The sequence below is a fragment of the Sturnira hondurensis genome, unplaced genomic scaffold (assembly GCF_014824575.4).
Source record: "Sturnira hondurensis isolate 20B ecotype Veracruz unplaced genomic scaffold, ASM1482457v3 Scaffold0022752, whole genome shotgun sequence".
Classification (NCBI taxonomy): Eukaryota; Metazoa; Chordata; class Mammalia; order Chiroptera; family Phyllostomidae; genus Sturnira; species Sturnira hondurensis.
This window is the reverse complement of record NW_028095383.1, coordinates 31617-52001: the sequence shown is the minus strand read 5'-3', so window position 1 is coordinate 52001 and position 20385 is coordinate 31617. Positions and strand designations below refer to the sequence as shown.

At 35.6% G+C, this 20385-nt stretch overlaps 1 protein-coding gene across 3 annotated transcripts in view; it reads right to left on the bottom strand.

Annotated features, from left to right (window-relative positions):
* Positions 1–322: 322 nt before the first annotated feature.
* Positions 323–20385, bottom strand: part of RBBP6 (RB binding protein 6, ubiquitin ligase) — a 30985-nt gene continuing 10922 nt past the window's right edge. For 2 of the 3 annotated variants that reach the window (XM_037036277.1, XM_037036278.1), the window contains 15 exons: positions 18914–18958; positions 16836–16924; positions 16626–16722; positions 16089–16228; positions 13370–13542; positions 11040–11143; positions 10589–10926; positions 9455–9551; positions 9289–9367; positions 9138–9192; positions 7888–7956; positions 5616–5978; positions 5233–5334; positions 2648–4405; positions 323–2303 (listed from right to left, as the gene is read on the bottom strand). In XM_037036277.1, coding sequence (XP_036892172.1) covers positions 737–2303; positions 2648–4405; positions 5233–5334; positions 5616–5978; positions 7888–7956; positions 9138–9192; positions 9289–9367; positions 9455–9551; positions 10589–10926; positions 11040–11143; positions 13370–13542; positions 16089–16228; positions 16626–16722; positions 16836–16924; positions 18914–18958 — 5076 coding nt within the window. In that variant the 3' untranslated portion in view covers positions 323–736. The remainder of the gene's footprint in view (positions 2304–2647; positions 4406–5232; positions 5335–5615; positions 5979–7887; positions 7957–9137; positions 9193–9288; positions 9368–9454; positions 9552–10588; positions 10927–11039; positions 11144–13369; positions 13543–16088; positions 16229–16625; positions 16723–16835; positions 16925–18913; positions 18959–20385) is intronic. The other variant, XM_037036279.1, reaches the window with a different exon arrangement.

Here is a 20385-nt window from a genome sequence, read left to right as displayed (position 1 = left end):
TAATACCAATTAACCCATGTTTGAAGAAAAACACATGATCATAAACTACTCACAATTCCTCATCTCTAAAATTCAAGTTCAAATTTCTAACTATTCAAGACTCTTTCAGATTTATTCACCCAAACCTCCAATTAATCCTGGTTTATTATTTCCAGCCACCTACCACCAGTCCCAATAGAGTATCTTTTATATTTACCTTAGAATCCTGCATATTTAGCCTACCTTAGATCTTTGAGCTTTACAGTAAAGCTCAAGATATTTTAAGTGGGAAAACAGAAGGACAAAGAGACATGACACTACTTTCTTTGAATAATACTCCACATTTGAAAAGTTTACTGAAAACTTTTATTGTAATCAAAATGACATAACAGGGTTGTAATGGATTCAGCAAATCATTCTGCTGATATTTTAGAACTGATACCAGCTTTTGCCAGGCAATTAAAAAAATTCAAATGTGAAAATTTCACAGTACAGTAAACTCCACCCCAACTAATTAATGGTGGTTAGAAATAATAGATCCTAGCAAAACCTCTCATGTTACATGGTCACAACTCACAATTCTGTACAAAAGTTCGTGTTATAAAGCTCTGATGTAAAAATCAAATAATCAAGCAGCAATATTTTAAGTGCAGCACAGGGTCTTCCATATCATTATTTACAAGGCTTGAATCTCTTTACATTATAACAAAATTTAATACAGATGACTTAGTAATTAAGTCAATTTTTAAAATCTGTCCTACACAGCAACAGATTTCACTTTTTGGTCATCTTTCTCCTTCTCCTTTTCTTTATCCTTGCTCTTCTTTGATTTCTTTTTCTTGTGTTTGTGTTTCTGGCTTTTTTCCAATTCTGCTTCAGGACCTGCATGTTTCTTATGCTTCTTATGTTTTTTATGTTTCTTGTGCTTTTTCTTTTCCTTCTTTTTCTTTTTTTTCTTGCTGTCCTGACTTTCTGCAGAGCTGGCACTGCTGCTGTGGCTTCGAGTTTGGCTTCCAGAAGGGCTGTGACTTCTACTTGGACTTACACTAGGACTGCTCTGACTCTGGCTCCTGTTGATGCCTACCTGGCTGGCTGTGGCTGTGTCTGGGCTCTCTTTTACTTTCTCCATGACTTTATCCTTCAGTTCCTTAGAAACTTTTCCTGAGGATTCTTCCTCTTTTACTGATGCATTGCTTTCACTGTCACTCTCATTATAATCTGGTTCAAAAGCAGCTTCATCAGTTTCTCTAGTTAAGTCGGAGGAAAGGCGAGAGGAGTGACTTAACTGGGTTTTTGGCTTGGTAGCATTCTTGTCAAGTTGCCCAGTCACCTGCTCTTTTTCAATTGTTGGGTCTGGTGGGTTAAGTATATAAAGTAATTTATTGCCACTTGACTCTTTATTGTTCCTCATTTCTAACCCATGCTTCTCACGATCTTTACAAGGATTTTTATCTATGCATTTTGTCTCTTCACTTAAGCGTTTAGCATCGTAAGGGGTTTTATGGTCATGAGGTTTTTTGTCTTTTGAGGGACTAGAATTACTTTTTTTGGAATCTGTTCCTTTTTTAGGCAAATCTCTCTCCTCCCTTGGCTTTGTTTTCTGTCCAGATGCAGAATCTTTACTCCGAGAAGGAGAGTCTTTTCTTTTTGTTAACTCATTCCTTTCATCTCTACGTTTGGAACTTGAGTGTTCTCTGCTCTCATAGTCTGTTTTTTTGTCTCTATTAGGAGTGAAGTCTTTATTTGAGGAACCTCGAGTGGAATCATGCTTATCTGAAGTTCTAGTCTCTTTGGAAGATTGAGACAAACTTTTAAAATTTCCTTGTTCATTCAGACGGTCCAAATTACTATCCTTCTCTGGTTGAGTATTGCTCTTCCTCTTTTCAGGGTTTTCCTTTTCCAATACTAAATGATCTCTATCTTTGGTTTTCCCCTTTTCACTAGATGCAATGTTTTTTGAGCTTTTGACTTCATGTTGTAGAATTTCATGGCTCACTTCCTTGGTGACTTTCTGAACTTTCTCTGATGTCTCACTTTCTTTTTCAGTATACTTGACTGTAGTTGATGGTTTAGTGCTAACATTTTTTATAATACTGGCAGGTTTTCCTACAGTTGATATAGGCTGTGTGGCTTTAACATCTTCTTCTTCGGATTCAAAGTCATCTTTATCCCATTTGGACTGAGGAACCTGAATCATAATAATGACATCTTCAGCAGGAGCTGTATTGTCATTATTATATTCTTCCATAGTTTTGATGACAGTTCTCTTTGTATCTGTTTTTTCTTCAGATTTTCTCACAGGACTGCCTCCAGTTGAACTCGTACTAAAAAGAAATTAAAATATTAATAAATAACTTATTATTAAATACTAAGAAAAGACACATGATAAATGTTTAACTTTCAAAAGCAATTATTTTACTCTAATAACAGATATAAATGATTTAAGGAAATGACTCTGCAAAAACAATGTGACTCACTCTCAAAATCTACTTACAATATTAATAATCCCTTTCTCCCAGGTAAGAGTCCACCAGCCTAACTCCCAATATCAATGCACATTGTTAATGAACATACTCCACTTTAATAAAAAGTACCAGCATGGATAAAATTAGAGAAAATTCTCTCCCAAAACCACCACCCACACCATCCTCCCACCCATATCAGATACCTGGTATAGTCTACAAGAGTGGAGCTGGATCCTTCAGTTCCAATTACTTTTCGCCTGACCTTTCCTTTGACTTTTTCTTGTTTGACTTTGCCAGATGTTGACTCCAGTTTTTCAGAGGATTCTTTTGTATTAGATATATTTTCTGTACTTCCGATTTTTTTACCAGTTTCTCTGTTGAGCTTGATTTTTTTGGTTGGGGCTGTTGATGATGAAGCTTTGTCTTTTTCTGGGGTCCTGTCCAGCTTTTCAATATCAAGTTCCATTTTGCGTTTTGGCGATGGTTTCACTATTTCAGTAACTTCTAGTTTAGAGATTTTCATTGAAGATGACTCAAAATCTTTGTCTACACCCCTTTCTTCAGTTTTTCTCTTTCTTTTTTCTCCCTTGCTGTCAAGTGACTTACTTTTCTCATTAGGCTTCTTGGTCTTGTCTTCCTTACTAGTTAGCTTTTCTGATTTGACATCTCTGGGGTAGTCCTTCTTTATTTTTTCTTCTTTGATGGGTTTTGTTTCTTGGTGTTCTTTTGCTGACTTAGAGTGAGCTTTCCTGGGGGTGCCAATGGTCTTTTCTTCTTTCTGAGAGGAAGATGACGATTTAGCACTGTCAGCCTTTGGAGTCTCCTCTTTGGCTTTTTTAAGTGGAGGTTCAGATCGAGGAGACTTTTCACGCTCCCCCTCCAGTTTTTCTTGGGGTCCTCTAGCAGGTCTTACAAGAGTATCTTTTTTGGAAGTAGCAGATCCATCATTTTTTCGTTTGGTCTTGTCACCTTTTGCTTTTGGTTTATCTTTTTCTCTTTTGTCTTTTTCAGACACTGACTTGAAAGTGATGGATTCTGCATCCATTGGTTCATCTCTAACTGGTGTAGCATCATCTCTACCTGGGAGAACAAATAATGAGTCTGTTTTACTCTCTTCACCACTTGTAGGTTCTCTTGATTTCCTAGAAGTTTCTAATAACTCTGGGTTTAGAAAGCCTTCACTCTCTTCCCCCTTTCTTCTCCTCCTGTGTTTCTTATGTTTACTTCCTTTAGCATCTCCTGGAGCATTGTCACTGTCCTTCTCTTTTGACTTTGTACTGTCCTTCTGATTATGACTGTCTCTTGTTGAAAGCTTTTCTGGGTAGTTGCCACCTATGGTCCGACTTCTATGACTTTGTCCCCCAGAATAATCTTCTCTGCGGCCTCTTGTAAAGGGAGAATTCCTGATATTAAGTGGTAAAAATCTCTCTGGAGAAAAGTTCTCTCTATTTGCTGATGGTCGAGGCTGTGCTCCAGCAGCATAACCTTTGTAATATTTTTCATACCACTCTCTGTATTTTCTCTCCCATTCTCGGTAACGTTCTTTTTCAAATGGGTCTCTAAAGTCAACACTCCTTCCATAATAAGCTTTTATGTCATAAGGTGGTGGAACTTCTCTGTATCGATTAAAATATTCACGTTCTGTTTCCCCTTGAGGTACAGTACGTTTATTAGGAGACTGTCCCCTAAAAGCTTGAGGAGATCTTGATCGTGAATGATATCGCCTATATGGGGGTGACCTTGACCTAGATCGATGATATCCATGAGATCTAGACCGTGAGCGGTAATTTCGACTCTTGCCTCTGCCTCTTCTGGGGTATGGAGGTGATCGTGAATAGGAACGAGAGTGTGAGCGGCTAAATGATCGAGAGTAAGAACGGGAACGCGTTGAACCAGATCTTGATTTAGAGTAAGTATAAGAACTTCTTGAATATGAGGAACCACTATAAGGAGATTTAGACCTAAAAACAAAAACAAAACAATAGTTGATAGTTGAGAAATACATACAAAAGAAAATACAGACCTCAAATTCTAGCATGCTTCTCCTCACAGTTCCATCTTTCTTTATATTGTTTTATCTTGGATGATTGAAGAGGCACAGGGGCCTCTATTGAAAGGCAATAAAGTACACAAAAGTCAGATCACTCATCTGTTACAAAACAAAATTGAAATCTTAACAATTAGAGTGAAGTTCACTAAGGTGCCGTGAGTTATATGGGCTAATTAACTTTTTAAGAAATGCCAATTAAATTAAAATTTTACTTCCTATCTGCTTATTTGAGTAATTTTTTTGGTCTTATCTTGGCTAATACTCTAGTTTTGAAAGAAATCACATTTCAACCATAAGCTTAAAAACTTCCAGGGAATTTCTGTAATTCACTTTTTCTATCAATGAAGCAACTTATATTCTACCACATACCATAATTACACAGGTTAATGTTCCAGCAAGAAGCTGTAGCCTTAAGTAACAGGTTCCTCAGAAATGTACTTTGGCTATACCCCTATTTCTTTCCTTCCACAAACATTTCCCAATTATTTCACACTATAAATAACTTGAGGGACAAGGGTACTTTAATCCCAATAACTGCTAGTTCTACACAGTAGAATTGACACAGACATTATTTCAAAAAAAAAGGATATTGGGAAATAAGCTGCATCTCCATCTCTATATATCTAGACTGAATCAGAAAAACTCCATTAAGTGCAGTATTAATTATATCCACAGCTAATCCCTGGATATGCAAAGTCCCATTTGTAATTCTGTTGTGAAGGCTTGCAAAACACTAACCTGGAAAATGAGCGCCTACGCTCCTTTTGAATCTTTTTGTATTCCATCAATTCCTTAGCAAAATCATTTGTAAACTCATCTAGCTTGGACTTTTTCTTTTCCCTAGTAAAATAAAGTTAAAGAGTGAAAGTTAACAAAAACCATTTAAGAAAACTAACAAGACAAATGTAATTAGATCATGAATGAAATGAATGAAATTGCCATTAGTTTTCCACTTTAAAACTATAAGTAACTAGGAATCCCTGAGGAAGTTGCTTTTATGGCTTTGGTTCAATTTCTAGGTGATTTTTCTTATTTTCTAATTGGAAACACTGGAAAATGCTTTCAAAGATACCTGCATCAGAAAATGAAAGTATATAATAATTCCAAATTAAAACACTTACTCTTCTTTTAGCCGTCGCTGCTCTCTATAGAACTCTTCCCTGGACAGAGGTGGTGCTTGTGTTGTTGGGATGGTATTTGAATGAGCGGTCTGCACTCCTGATGATACCCAAGGTGTTGATAAATTGGCTGGCGCTGGAGGGAACCCTGGGGGAGGGACACTATATCCAGCAGGTGGTGGCTGGCCAGGAGGAAACTGAGGAGAAAACTGTGGTGGAGGAACACCTGGAGGGAGAGGCAGTGTATGTGGAGGAGGTGGATACAAAGGAGGGGGTGGCACAGGCACAAAAACTGGAGTTGCTGGTAGTGACGGGCCTTGAGTTCTCTGAGATCTTTCGCTGTGGTGTCGTCCACGGTTTATAGTTCTGGAGAAATAAATTCCAAGATATTATTCCTTCAAACCAAAATCAATCTGAGACAAGTAAGGTTTTCTTTTCTATCCATACTTACTTCCAAACTTACGGGATAGAATAAGAACAAGTAAGTATAAGAACATTGACATTATTTTTATGTATCATAATTTATATGTAAAAATAATTATAAAGGCCACCTAGGGACTGAGATGATATGCTACAAGTTTACAGGCCTTTTCTATTTGGCAAGGCTATATTTAAAAGTTATCTTTTGTGAAGTTCAGCTTTATTATTACTTCGAATAATCTCATTACTTCCTTATCTGTCGTTTAAAGGAACTAACTAGCTCATAGGTTATTGTCTCTGTAAACTATTTCTCCCCAAAATGCCTTCCAAGACCAAAAGTTTAAAAGGAAAAAAAACTTCCTGTAATCTTTTTGAGGAAAGAAATGGTAAAGACCCTTCAAAGTAGAATAAATATTAGTTTTTTTAAATGAACAATTTTAATGAACAATTAAAAATTTCACTGTTTTCTTTCAAAAAGTGTTAGGTAAAAATAACAGCATGGGCCAAAGTTTCTGATTTGTGCCTCATCAAAGAAACAGTGGTTTCTAACTCTTTTAAAGTGGGCTTTTCTCCTATTAAACTAAAGATTTTTTAAATGATAGGTAACTGGTATATAGATAGCAACAGCAGAAAGGTTGTTTACAATTTTAAGCCTCTTTTCAGAGTCTGATTAAGTAAACACCATCTTCTATTAACATGATCTATGATAAAGTCTTAGTTAACTTTCAGAAGGTTAGCCATTCTCAATGGAACAATAGAAAATACCTGTACTAATCCTGTTATAACACTAGAAAATACCTGTACTAATCCTGTTATAGAGTTAATTTGGAAGACTGTTTACCCTGGGGATGACTATGACTAAAAGACAAAGATTTATAGCTTACTTCTTAGATTAACATTGCTTGTACCTGGGGATTCCCTAACAATCTCCTTGTCTCTTCTTTTAGAAAACAAAGAAATATATGCAATTCTTTCTTCACACTTGGGAGCTGAGTTGGTTAACTCAAATATTATCTGGGCCTTAGGGACTTCCCCTGCCCTCAAAAGAGTAAGTGTAAGTCAATACTCTGCCATCCGTTGACAGGAAGAAAGTAGTCATTATGAAGGAGCCTTAAAAACCATCATTAAAATAATAACTGTAATCTATTTTTTCTAGGCCTCTTAAGGGCAACTATTCAGGAGTTACGTGAAATATGAGGGGAGACCCCCCAAAACTGGAATTTATTAAAAACTGTGTATTTATTCTTACATGTTTAAACTTAAATCACCTTCCAAGTAATCTATTGAGGTACTCTTTCCACTGCTCAAAACAGTTTCTGAACTCACTGATTTAGATGCCCTTTATAGTGCTTATCCTTTTTTGTTTTACCTCTTCCACATCAATAAAACGTTTCCCTATGAGGACTTTTTTTCTTCCAGGGAAACCAAAAAAAAAGAAAAAATGGCACTTGCGGCAAGATCAGATGAATAGGAAGGATAGAGTATGGTGGTCATGCCATTTCTGATCAAAAACTACTGAACACTCAGTGTGGTGTGAGCAGGTACACTTGTATTTCATCCATCATGAAATGGGCAAATGTGTGTAAAGAGTCTTCAAAGAAAAAAAATTTCCTCTAAGCCAAACTCAGCCTCTCATTACCACCACCAGCTGGTATACGGATACAAATTGGTTCCTAGAACACTCACCTAGTACAGGAGGCCTATACTACAAGAGGCCTAACCTCCAGAAGACAATTCCGGTTTTTTATGGGACCCCCTTTATAAATATAAGCCATTATTGTGCTCCAATTTCTGCACGTTATATTTTTCATTGTGTCATCAGATTAGTGTTTTTCAACATTTTTAGCAAGCTTACCTGTAGCAGCTCCTCTCCCCCCTTCTAATTTGCTGTGGTGGAGAAACCAGATACCCAAGCTTGTTGGAACTATGTGGAAAGATAAAATAGTTTTGATTATAACACATTCCTTTTTAGTGCGTATCTTACTTAACTATTCTGAAAACTTTTTCTTACACTCTAATCCCAACTCTTAAAATGGTTCCAGATATGAGCAAATATTACATTTACTTAAAACTATTTTTTCTGATTAACAATAATCACACCTCAATATATTATCTTCTGCAATATTACATGTTAATTAGCACTCTGTAAGTTACATTGTGGACTTATTGTTACAGAAAAGGAAGAAAGCCCTTTATCTGCTGGGTGCTATGTAGACTTTTTCCATGTTGAAATGGGCAGTACCAGTCCAATTCTATAGATGAGGAAATAGGCTGAGAGGTGAAACCACATGCCCCTTCTCATGCTATTAATAAATGGAGGAGCTTGGATTCAAACCCAGGTTTACCTGCCTTCAAATGTCACACTCTTTCTATTAACATATTCTGCTAGTCTCTCATTTAACAAACATTTTCTATAAGAAATTTGGTTTATCTTTTAAACCAAAAAACCAAAGTTTTAGAATATATATACAAATATATAAGCTAGTTTATATGGATAACGTAAGCAGAAATTATGGTATAAAGAGAAAGATTTATTAATCAGTAGATTTATTAAACTACTGATTTTTAATGCCACAAAGTCTTATAGAAAGATCAAAGTTCTTTGTAGTTCAGGGCAGAATATCGTTATCACACAGATTTTAATGCAGCAAAATTCCATTAACACATGCTATTTGAAATGAAAAATTTTGTGTTTAGTAGGCTTTAATCTTAATCTGTATTTATTAATTCAAATTTTGAATACCCAAATTAAGATTAGAAAAAAATTTAATCCATTAGGATGAGTCAGTATTTAAACTACTCTTTCAAGTAATTCTTATCTATCCAATAACCAAGACCCTGTCAAAAATCACCATTTGTTAAGACATAAAAGTAAAAAGAATTTACAAGATACTATATTTTAGAAAAGAATTACTCATTTCAAGAAAATAATTCTTCATATAATTTTGAATCTGTGATATTTTACACAAAAACCGTATTAACATGACATATAAAAAGAGTTTACAATAAAAGCCATTCAGAAATACACTACTCCTAGACTATAGCTTTTATTTTATTATCTAAGTCAAGGCAATCAGCTGAAGATTATTTTAAACAAATACTTACTGTTCCCAACCTGGTCGACCACCACCTGGACGAGCAGTATTTATTCTTACTGGACCTTGGATGCAAATAAACAAAAATAATAAGTAAATATGAAATTGTGTTTAAATAAAGTTAAAGGAAAAAAAAACCAAACCAGAATGATTTCACTAACCAGTTGTAGGAATCAGCTGTCCATGTAATAATGACTGTCCAAGCAAAGATGGCGTTCCAAGTACAGGCACCTGGTAACCCTATAGGAAAAAACAAACAGTTTTTAAAAAGTTTAAAAATGCTATTATAAAAAAAAGTCTGCAAGTTTCAAAGCCAGTAAAACTTACCTTCTCTTCCATTAGAGCAGTAATTGCAATTGAAGAGGTTCCCTTTGAATGTTCTGATGCAAGGGCTGCAGCTGGCAATAATTTACTATCAGAATCCCTAGAAAACAATATAATTTACAGTACATTAAAGTCATCACAGAGGACTAAAAATCATATTGTTTATTCATCACCTGTATTAAGATGAATTAAAGATGATGAAAACTTTTGAGGAAAGTGAGAGACTGGACTGTTCAGAAGCCCTCCATATACAAGTGAACAGTAGAAAAAAGAAACCTACTTAAGCACCATCTATGATTTACAATAGATTATATTAAAAATCAGTTCAGTTGTAATAATAAAGCAGCTTGAAAAAAAGCTCAAGGTGTAGGACAAAAAAAATACAGGATTAAGATTAAATTCTACTTCTAGCTCTGTCATTCAATCAAAGGAGCAATTCTCATAAGCCCATGAACTCTGGGCCTTATTCCCACAGTTAAATAAAAGGCTAAACTACCTAGGTCAGTGGGATTTCTTAAGTATACATGCAAAAATCTCAACGCCTGAAGATTTTGCTTTGGCATGTCTGGAACTGGCCCCTGGCATCTATTTTTAAAAAACTGGTTGATTTTTTAAGAATTTATGAGGCAGTGGACTACATGGTCAATGGTCCCTTTCATTTCTCAAGTAGAAGGATTTCAGTTTTCAATACTTTTCTATGTAATTATGCTACAAAGCAATGATTATTTCTGATCCATCTATCTCTACCAATGAATTATGCCTCCCTTCTCCACCTATTCAAAATTGCTCTTAGTTCTGCTCACAACAGTTCTTTTCTAATACCATCAATAAGACCACAAGTGAATTCTCTGTGAACTGCAGCACTACTACAAGATATAATTCAACATTTACTAGGGGGTGTTGGCAACCTGTATAGATTTTTGACCTTGGGATGCTTAATCATTTGCCAACCATCTCCTTTATTTGCCTCTTCCTCCAATATTTCTCACAAGTCACCCACCTTACTAAGCACAGTGATCCACAAAGATGTATATACTGCATGTCACTAAAAACAATCATTAATGCAATACATAACACCATGAAAACCACACTACTGTTCTCACTTGTTTCCTAACACTGAGAAACCCATAGACCTACCGGAAAGGTCCGTCTGATTTTTCCGAGTGGACTGATATGGAAACTGTTGCAGTTATATCAGGTACAGGCGCTGGGGTAGAAGATGAATTTCCAGGCACAGCAGGGGCCAAGGAAGGCTGATTAGCAGTTAATGAAGATATAGAGGGAGCCGAGTGAGCAGATGACGATGTTACAGGAATCATCAGAGGGTCTTGTTGTCTTGATATTGGAGATCTCATCAGAGGCTGTAGGTTCCGCTGAATGAGTGGTCTTGGAGGTGGTATTGGTGGCGGTGGTGGAGGTAACTGTTTTCGTAGTCTTTTTGTATAACCGGTTTCATTTTTGAAGTTATTAACAGCCTACAAACATCAAATATAAAAATGCACAAAATGCACTGTTTACTCAAGTATAATTAAGTTTAAAAACATTTTTCATAAAAGGGTTATTATAAAAGGAATAGAAAGATAGCTACCTGTCGTAAGAATTTATTGGCAATTAAAGCATCAGGGGAGACATCATTTTGATGACATGTTGGACATGTATGGTCATCTGATTCCAAGAGTGCTGTCCTTATACCTATGTATAGATTTTAAATATTAATAATTTAAAAGTATAGTACTGTTCAGTTACATTACCGTTTTCCAAGCACACATCACTAATCATTTCTATTCTTAGATTAAGAAACTTAAAAGTAAAACCCCTTCACCTCATAGCACTCTGCTCTAACTTCTACCTTAAAAATAGAAATCATACAAATAATTTAAACAAACATTTAAACTGAGGAGAAAAAAAGCACTCTTTCCCAAATACTTTTCTCTTTGTTGAGCTAGTAACTGGAATATTACAGGAAAAAAGTAGCCTAGAAAAATAAGAACTTTACATGGCTTACATAGGGTTTTAAAAAAAATCACCAAGAAAGAGCATTATAAGAAACAGAAGCATTATTCAGTCAATGAGATCAGACATCTATACCATGCAATAAGTAGAAATAACACTAAATTACAGATTCACCAATTATGTTCCAGTATAGTAAAAAAGTCAGTAATAAGTGGTTTGTTAAATCCAAGAAACACTCTGAAAGAAATCTCAAGTGACTTCCTTGCTTCACTTTGGTATTCAATAAAGAAGCCCTCAAAAAACAGATTTATATTTCAAAACTTTCTTTAGAACAGTAATATTTTCAGATGATACCATTTTCATGTTGGTAAGAAGGAATGAACTTGGGATTCAGTGGCAGAACAAAATGTGCTAACATAAGTGATCATAAAAAATAGTCACAAGTAACCACATGGCAATTTTTTTTCTTTGTTTACAGAGAGCAGTTCCAAATTACACTTAGAAATTTTACAATCATAGTCATTCCTCATCTACGGTAGGGTGGGAAGGAATACTCTAAGACTCCAAGTAGATACCTGAAACCTCACATAGTACTGAACCCTATTATATATTGTTTTTTTTTTCCTATACGTATCTACCTTTTCACTTAAGGGAAGTACTTTCTGGCTTCTCTTTGGCATATATGAATTGCCAACATCACTACTCTTGTGCTATGTGAACATTACTAAGTAAAATACGACGCACTGAATACGAACACTGTGACACCATGACAGTAGATTTAATAACCCAGATGACTATTAAGTGACTAATGGGTAGAGTGCATGTGGGGTAGAGACAGTGAACAAAGGGAAGATTCATTTCCTAAGTGGGGAAAAATTGCTCAGTGTGAGATTTCATCATGCTACACAGAATGGTGCACAATTAAAAGCTTATGAATTGTTTATTTCTATAATTTTCCATTTAATATTTCCGGACTGTGGTTGACAGGGGTCAGCTGAAACCACAGAAAGCAAGACCTCAGAGAAGAGCGGAGGTACAGTAACATATTTTTCACAATCCAGGAAAAGGAATTGGTTACCATTTAAAAATATTTCCAGATTACCTAAGGTGCAAAGGCCTTCAAAGTTCTGTATACCTTCTGAAATGTGTAGAAAACAAAAAATCTTACATTATATAAAACCTAAAGTACAGTCAGTCACCATAATGAAGGTATTATTAGGTTATGAAGGTTAATTCTATTATTAAAACAACAGAGAGGCCATTGTTAAAAAAAAAAAAAAAAAAAGGAGCGCCTGGCTGGTGTAGCTCAGTAGATTGAGCACAGGCCTGTGAACCAGAGGGTCACTGGTTTCATTCTCAGTCGAGGAACATGTCTGGGTTGTGGACCACATCACCTGCTTGGGGGGTGCATGAAAGGTAATTACACATTAATGTTTCTCTCCCCCTCGCCTCCTCACTAAAAATAAATAAAATCTTAAATAAAAATTTAAAAAGTAGCAGCAAAAATAGAGTCCTCACTACTAAATGTTCTATCAATTATCAACATTTTATGTTATTTTTAAAAAGATTTTATTTATTTATCTTTAGAGGGTAAGGGAAGGAGAGAAGGAAAGAAATATCAATGTATGGTTGCCTCTCATGAGTCCCCTGCTGGGACTTGGCCTGCAACCCAGGCATGTGCCCTGACTGGGATCACGTTATTAAAATATACAATGTTGCTAGGTGCCTTTCCAAGGAGAACAGCTGACACTTGAATATGAGTTTGAACTGCATGGGTCCACTTATACAAGGATTTTTTTCCCCCAGTATGATTTTCTAAGTAACATTTTCTTCAGTCTAAAGTTTATATTCTGATTTTTGTCTGTGCAGGGAGGGGGTCAGTCAGTGCCCCTAACCCGTGTTATTCAAGGGTCAACTATATATATATTCTAAAGTACACTTCTTCAAAGGCTCAGCATGTCTTACATTCATCACAGTAACTGTTTCCACAACAGGGAATGACAACGGCATCAGTCATAATATCTTTACAGATGAGACACAGCAATTCATCTGGGATAGGATCGTCTTCCTCAGAAGAAGAAGATGGTTCCTCTGGTAAGAAAGGTGGCTTTTCTTTTTTCCCAATTGCATATGCTTCTCTGTAAAAGAAGGTTTTAGCATTTAAACAACAATAAGATGGCAAGGTATTTCAAGATATTTATATGTTCTACTATACTCTAATGGAAGCTTATCTTTCAGTACAATGCCTGATGAGTTGACACAAGTGTAACACCTTCCAAAATAAGGGAGCAATTAGGAACATTCTCCTTTTAAACAACAAAAAGACATAAAACAAAAATCCTCAACAAGTAGAACAAAAAGAAACAAAGAAATGCTATAAAATTGGCTAAATGGATCTCAGAATCCATAACTGAGGGCCAGAGAGGTAAAGTGACACATTCAGCGCCACAAATGGCACATGCAGGATTTGAACTTCGACATAAAATACCCTGTCTATGGCCATACCACCCTGAACGTGCTGTGCACCCAATCTCGTCTGACAATACCCTGATCACATTTTTTTTCCTACCCTACCAGGTTTCCTAAAGAAGAAAAAAGTTCCCCCCCATAGTCTAACAGTCCTCAATACCTGTGAAGGTAGTTAGAGTGAATGTCATAATATGGGAAACTAAAATTGGTACAATCAACAGAAAATATTATGTCACCATACACAAATGATTAACAGCCAGTGGTTTACTTATAATCCGTATTTTAAAAGAGATGTATCTATATATAGTCAATCTTTACTTAAATGAATAGAATATGTGTTACAAAAAATTAAAATAACACTTCATTAGTAATTTTGGGTCCACATTTTTGGTAGAAATGCATTATGCAGACATGCTAGATGTTAAATATATTAAAAACAATAAAATAAAATACTCTATTCTCAGACTCATCACGACTTCTTCCAACACCCCCATCTTCTCTGTAATCAGGCAAATTTGTAAAACAGGAATTCTTAGAGAAATCCTTTCTATCTCACTTAAGAACAGAGTGTGTTTATCTCAGCTGGACAGAGAAGGTACCTTATGTGTGCTATTTGTGTTGCAGTTGCTCCATAGACATCACCACGATTCCAGAAATAAGTGTCAATTTGCTTATGCCCCATTGTTCCCAATTTTTGAAAGAGGAGTCTCCCACTGCCCGAGAGAGAAAAGAAAAGAAAAAAAAAGAAGAGAGGACAGAAAAAGAAACAGAAGAGTCTGAGTTGCTTATTAGTGGTGTTAGTGGAGAGGGTGAAAGTTTCAATTAAACTATTTGGACTCCCATTTCCCCCAGCATTTGCTGTGTGTTTGGCACAAATGGGCTTTCTGTATTTCAGCATTCAAAAGCAATGAAGTTAATTATTAGTTAGGGTTCACAGGTGATGCTAATTTTTCCAACACAAACTTCTATTTAAATACTTTTACTTCTATATATTATTAAAATGAAGCGGTCTGCTCTTAAACTGTGTCTATAAAAATCATCATTTTCAACCTAAAATTCTTTGGAAACATGTATGAAATGTATGACTTAGAAAGAGCTGACAACAGTGTCCTAAGATGAACCGCAAAAACACAAGATGGAAACTGATAAAAACAGATGGGAGTGAAGTTAAGAAGGTGAGAAGGGCTGGGAGTTTAGGAAAACACATCTGTGAACTAAAACAATGCATTAACTGAAATACCTACTAAAAAACACTACCTTTTCAGTATCATCCCATGGCACAGCCACTTTCACTGTCCTCTCTTGCTAATTATACTATATTTCAATATAGCAAGCAGCTGAGTAGAAACTCTGTTCTTACATACAATTTCTTTTACACTGAGAACAGGGACGTCTATTGTCTGCCAAGGTAATTTCAGTATCTGCTGGAGGACTTATTAAGAGTGCAACTAGAGTCCTAGCACATAGCCTCCGAATCAATTGGGGGTGGGGCGGCACACAGGTGCCCAGACCACTTAACCCCCTATTTAAGAGATTCTTATGCACTATAGTTAGAGAAAGTAACACTTAATATTGTGTTGTGTGCATACACAACTTTTGAGGGTAACAAAAAAGGTAATTAAAAGTATTAGTAAGAGTACATAACATAGTTGAATTATTTCCCTGGGTTTTTACGTCTACCCATTTCATAAAAAAATTGGTTAATAAAATATGCAAACATTAAATATAAGCATTAAAGTATAGCTTACAGTGCTAGAGATGACCTGAACTGTTTACAAAATAAACCATATTTTAGCATCTTAAGACTCACACAGATACCCCAGTATTTCATCCCTTCTTGGCACTTACATTTGCCTTGGCATACTGTAGAACTTTTATTCTTAAGCCTCTTGTTTCTCAAAATGATTAAGATATTCGTCTTGTTCACTTAAAAAGTGCAAGTAGCATGTAAAGTTATGTGGGAGTATGTATGTGAATGAGGAAGAAAGCAGGGAATGACAGAAAAAGGAAAAAATTAGAAGACTACAAGGGAAGTGGCACTCACTGATAACAAAACCCCCCAAATCCATTTTAAATTTGCTTTAAATGGAGCAGACTGCAGCCTCTCATTCATAACACAGAAGTCACCAAGTCCCAAGCCCAAGATTAAACAGAACACTACTATAACCTGGACTGACTACAGTCCCCAGAGGCCACACCTAATTTGAATACTCACGCATCTATAGTTGGTATTGCATATTTTCCAGTGTTGGTGAGCATTGCACCTTTCATGTTAGGATCTTTCACTTCCATCATGAAACTTCTGGGAATCCCAGTGCTCTTTTTAATCCTAGGACCAGATTCAAAGTTCTTATCCTTTTCGGAGGGGAAAGGAGAGAGGAAGAGAAAAAGCAGTCAGTTACCTTTATTTAATAGTAGCTAACATGCAGTGTTTACCAACTACTTATCTTATTCATGGTGCTTTACACATGATTTCATTTAATCCTTACAAACAGTCATGTGAGGCACTATTATCTTCATATCACAGGTAAAAAAATAACATGCTTGGAGAAATTGAGTCACTTGACCAAGCTCACTCAGCTATCAACTAAGGATTTGAAACTGGCAGAGCCAGGATTTGAAACTGGCAATGTGGTTCCAGAGGCTGTTGTCATCTGCCATTGTACTACAGAAGGCAGTATTTACCAAGAAAAATAAAATACTAGTAATTGTAAGAAAGTAAACTACACCATATTTTATACTCTGGACTTACCCCATTTGTTGGGCAATTCTTAATATAATGGCCAGGTTTACCACAACGGAAACAGGTATAAGACGGAGGTGGTGGACCTAAAGGTTTCTTCATGTAACTGAAAGGGAGAAAAAAATTACATGTACACAAAGACTCAAAAAAATAATGCTTCTCATTGGGGGTGAAGCCCACTCCAAAGCCCCTATTAGTATAAAGTACTTTTGAACTTACTTGATTGGGTCATATTCATGGCCAGATTGCGACATCATTGCTTTAATTTTATCTTCTTCAGAAGCATTGGCTTCAGCCAGATTGGCAGTCTGTTTAACAGGTAATTATTTGACACACACATTAGATACACATTTAAGACCACACAGCCAAAGACAACACCACTCATCCTGTAAAGAGCAGTATCTAATCTTACATAAAAACAGCTATTTACAAGTATAACCCAGAAGAGGCACTGGGAGTCCCTCAGGTGTTTGAGTGTCTGCGGGGCTGAACTCAGTCTTTCTGTGGGTACTCAAACCTTAGACCCTGTTTGTACCTTGTGTTGAGATTTGCACACTCCTCCTCTAAGAGTGAAAAACTGCAATTAAGTTAGAGACACTTGATGTTTTTCCAACCTTAAAAATAACTCAAGTGTCACACCATTAAGACTATAGTTTATACTTACAACTGAGAGGTAGGGTGGGGGGTAGAATAACTGAACACATTATGCAGCTCACATTAAAAATCAGAAGCTCTTTAAGAGTAGTGTCACTTTCAAATTAAGTGTAAAGCACATGCAATGAGCATTCAGTTTTAAATCCAACTCCCTAAATTAGTTTTGTAAATGTCACCTTTAAGATATATATAATAGTCTAGATATAAGCAGGGTCTAAGGGAGTCCTAATAACTTCAATCTTCAAGCATCTAGCATTCATATCGGCCACTCATTGGATTTTAATCTTTACATTCATCCACAAAACAAGCAACCAGTTTTAACATTTTATTGTAATTTTATATACAAAGAATGCTTAACATTAACAGAGCTTAGAACAACAGCAACATTTACAGAAAAATGGAATACAGAAGTTGAACAACTAATTTGTTTGAACCCAAACATTTACAAATGGTTTAAAAAAATCCCCCAAACCTCCAAAACTCCCCAACTGCTTCCCACAGACAATGGTAGGAATAAACCCAAACTCAAATGTGGTCCTTACAGTACATAAGAATTATAACAGTAAACTAGAAGCTGGTAATGATATCAACTCTATGCTCAACCACTTTGTATTAGAAAATTGTAAGAGGATGGTTTTAGCCCACTTTAATGTTTAGTTTTCCCAGAACAGGATTTAAAAGCTGTATCTGCAACTAGGATGTTTTGGGAGACATATTCTAGGGGGAAAGGATACAACCTATAACAAAGCCAAGGAAAAGATAGGACAGCACCCATAGAAAATCCATCAAGTTATTAATCTCAGTTGCTAAATTTGGTTTTACATTTCTCATAATAGGAAAAAAAAATTTGGAAAACTTACTTGGCCCCCAAAAATCTGCCTATCCTGTAATATTTGCCTTTTTCTTAAAGGCATGATTTACAGGCTAAATCTATTTTGTTAAAAAGTAATCCATCACTAGTTCTTTCCCAAACAAAAGTACACATTGTTGAGCAGAAAATGTAAGCAATTTTATAGCACAACATGGCATATACAACAATTTCAGGAGGACACAATTTGCCCCTCTGCCAAACAAACACATTGGTGTATGACTACAAACAGCTTTACACATTTACATAATTCATGTAGTCTGTGTTCAAACAAATTAGGTTGTTTAAACTTTTTTCTAATGCAGACAGACTGCAAGTCTATTGCATAAAGAAGCAATTGCATCACATTTAAATGCTGACCTTCATAGGTTCAATTCAAATATTCAAGAAAGAACCACGCAATCGTCCGAGTAAAGGAAAGCTTCTATTTGGCTGCTTAAAGGAAGTCCACATAATTTGCAGCCAAAACCAGGGAATTCCTCCAGAACTTTGTTAGTTTCCAATGTATAATTAAACAAAATGTATGAGGGAAAAAAAGTGTAGCTTCGTGTGTTTCTTCTGTCTTGAAGATGAAAATACTCCAACATTATGGTAAGGCTGACAAAATATTCCCCCTATCTTCTCAAAAACCGCAACTACTCTTTACAGGATAGTAATAGTAGGTACAGTGTTTTTACAAAGTATTGCCTCCCCCAACCCCTCCAAAACAATTGCTCCACATAAAAATACGATGTTAGAAAAAGATTTATATTTTCAAGAATATATGTATATATACCTTTGTAAGCTGGGCCAGAGAAATAGACGCAGAAGAGTCATCAATCTGTTCACAAAAAATTAAACACACATTCAAGTTCCACACTGAAAACATCTGAAAGTGATCATTTAGTCCCTACTGCCACTTAATGCTTAAATTATCGGGCATCTTATTAGAAGTTCTCCAGAGAATGTTACTGTCTAAAAAAATGTTTTAAAGCTGGGAGTGTAACTTATCCCCATTCAACTCTCACTACATATTTCACACACAGTAATAAAAGGCAAACAGTTGAGGGAGGTTCAATCACAATGAAAAAATGGGGTAAAGTAAAGTATATCAACATAGGCACTCTGTTCAGACTGGTGACCAAATGTTAAATAAGAGTCCAGTGTCTCCCAATGGTCTCTAAATGTGATGATGCTCAAGACAATGAACACTAGAAGAGAGAATATGAAATCTATCTTTCTGGAATGCCATTACACAAATTGTAACACAAGCAGCTCTTCAAAGGCTCAGATAATCTTCAATAAAACAACTCCCACATAATTACGACTTTTCCCCCAGCATATACTGCTCAATCTGGGTAAATTTATTCTCCCATAGAGAGTAACAACAGCTTCTTGACAAAGAAACCACAGCTTTATTAAAGCAAAGATGTTAAGCCAAACAAAAAGGGGAAACAAAAGGTACCCTGGGGCAAGGGTGAGCAGCTGGTGCATATGAGCATAACTTGAATACATAGAGAAAATAAAGTTAATCAAAGGAAACAAGTATTATATATGATGGATATAATGGGGAGCTATAAAAAATGTGTTTTCGAATATGACATTCTTAAATTTTTTCATTATTTGGCCCCCTGACATGATTTCAGTATCAGTTTTTAAAAGCATACATATATGTGCATATACTTTCACACACATACATGCACATATCTTTAGCATGTAACTGTGAAGATGTGATTTCCATACAGGTGTACCCAAATGAAAACATTAGCTTCCTATGCACTAAGGAGCATGTTATAATTCTCTCATCCTTGGTTATAACTCTAGTTTAAAATAGAGAGAATGTAACAAGATGTGTGAATCAAAGGAAAAACAAACAAAAGTGACTTTTCATCAGGTATTTTTCGAGTATTCCTAAGTATTAAAAGCAGCATGATTTTAAGAGTCCCAAACAGAAATATAACCAATTTCAACATGAAGTTCCTACCACATAAGAGAATTACCATAGTAAGAATCACCATAGTAAGAATTTAGAATTCTTACCATAGTAAGAATTACCATAGTAAGAATCACCATAGTAAGAGTTCAGTAAATGCAAATAAAAAATAATGTTGGCTAAATTTAAAATACATTTTATAAATATCTTAGAATTTTAAAAGTTACTTTGAAGGATATTAGTGAGATGCTTACACAAAAGGTTCTTAGCTCTATACTGAGGGACTCTATACATTTATAATGCACTTTTTGAAAGAAATCTTTTTAGCCAGAATA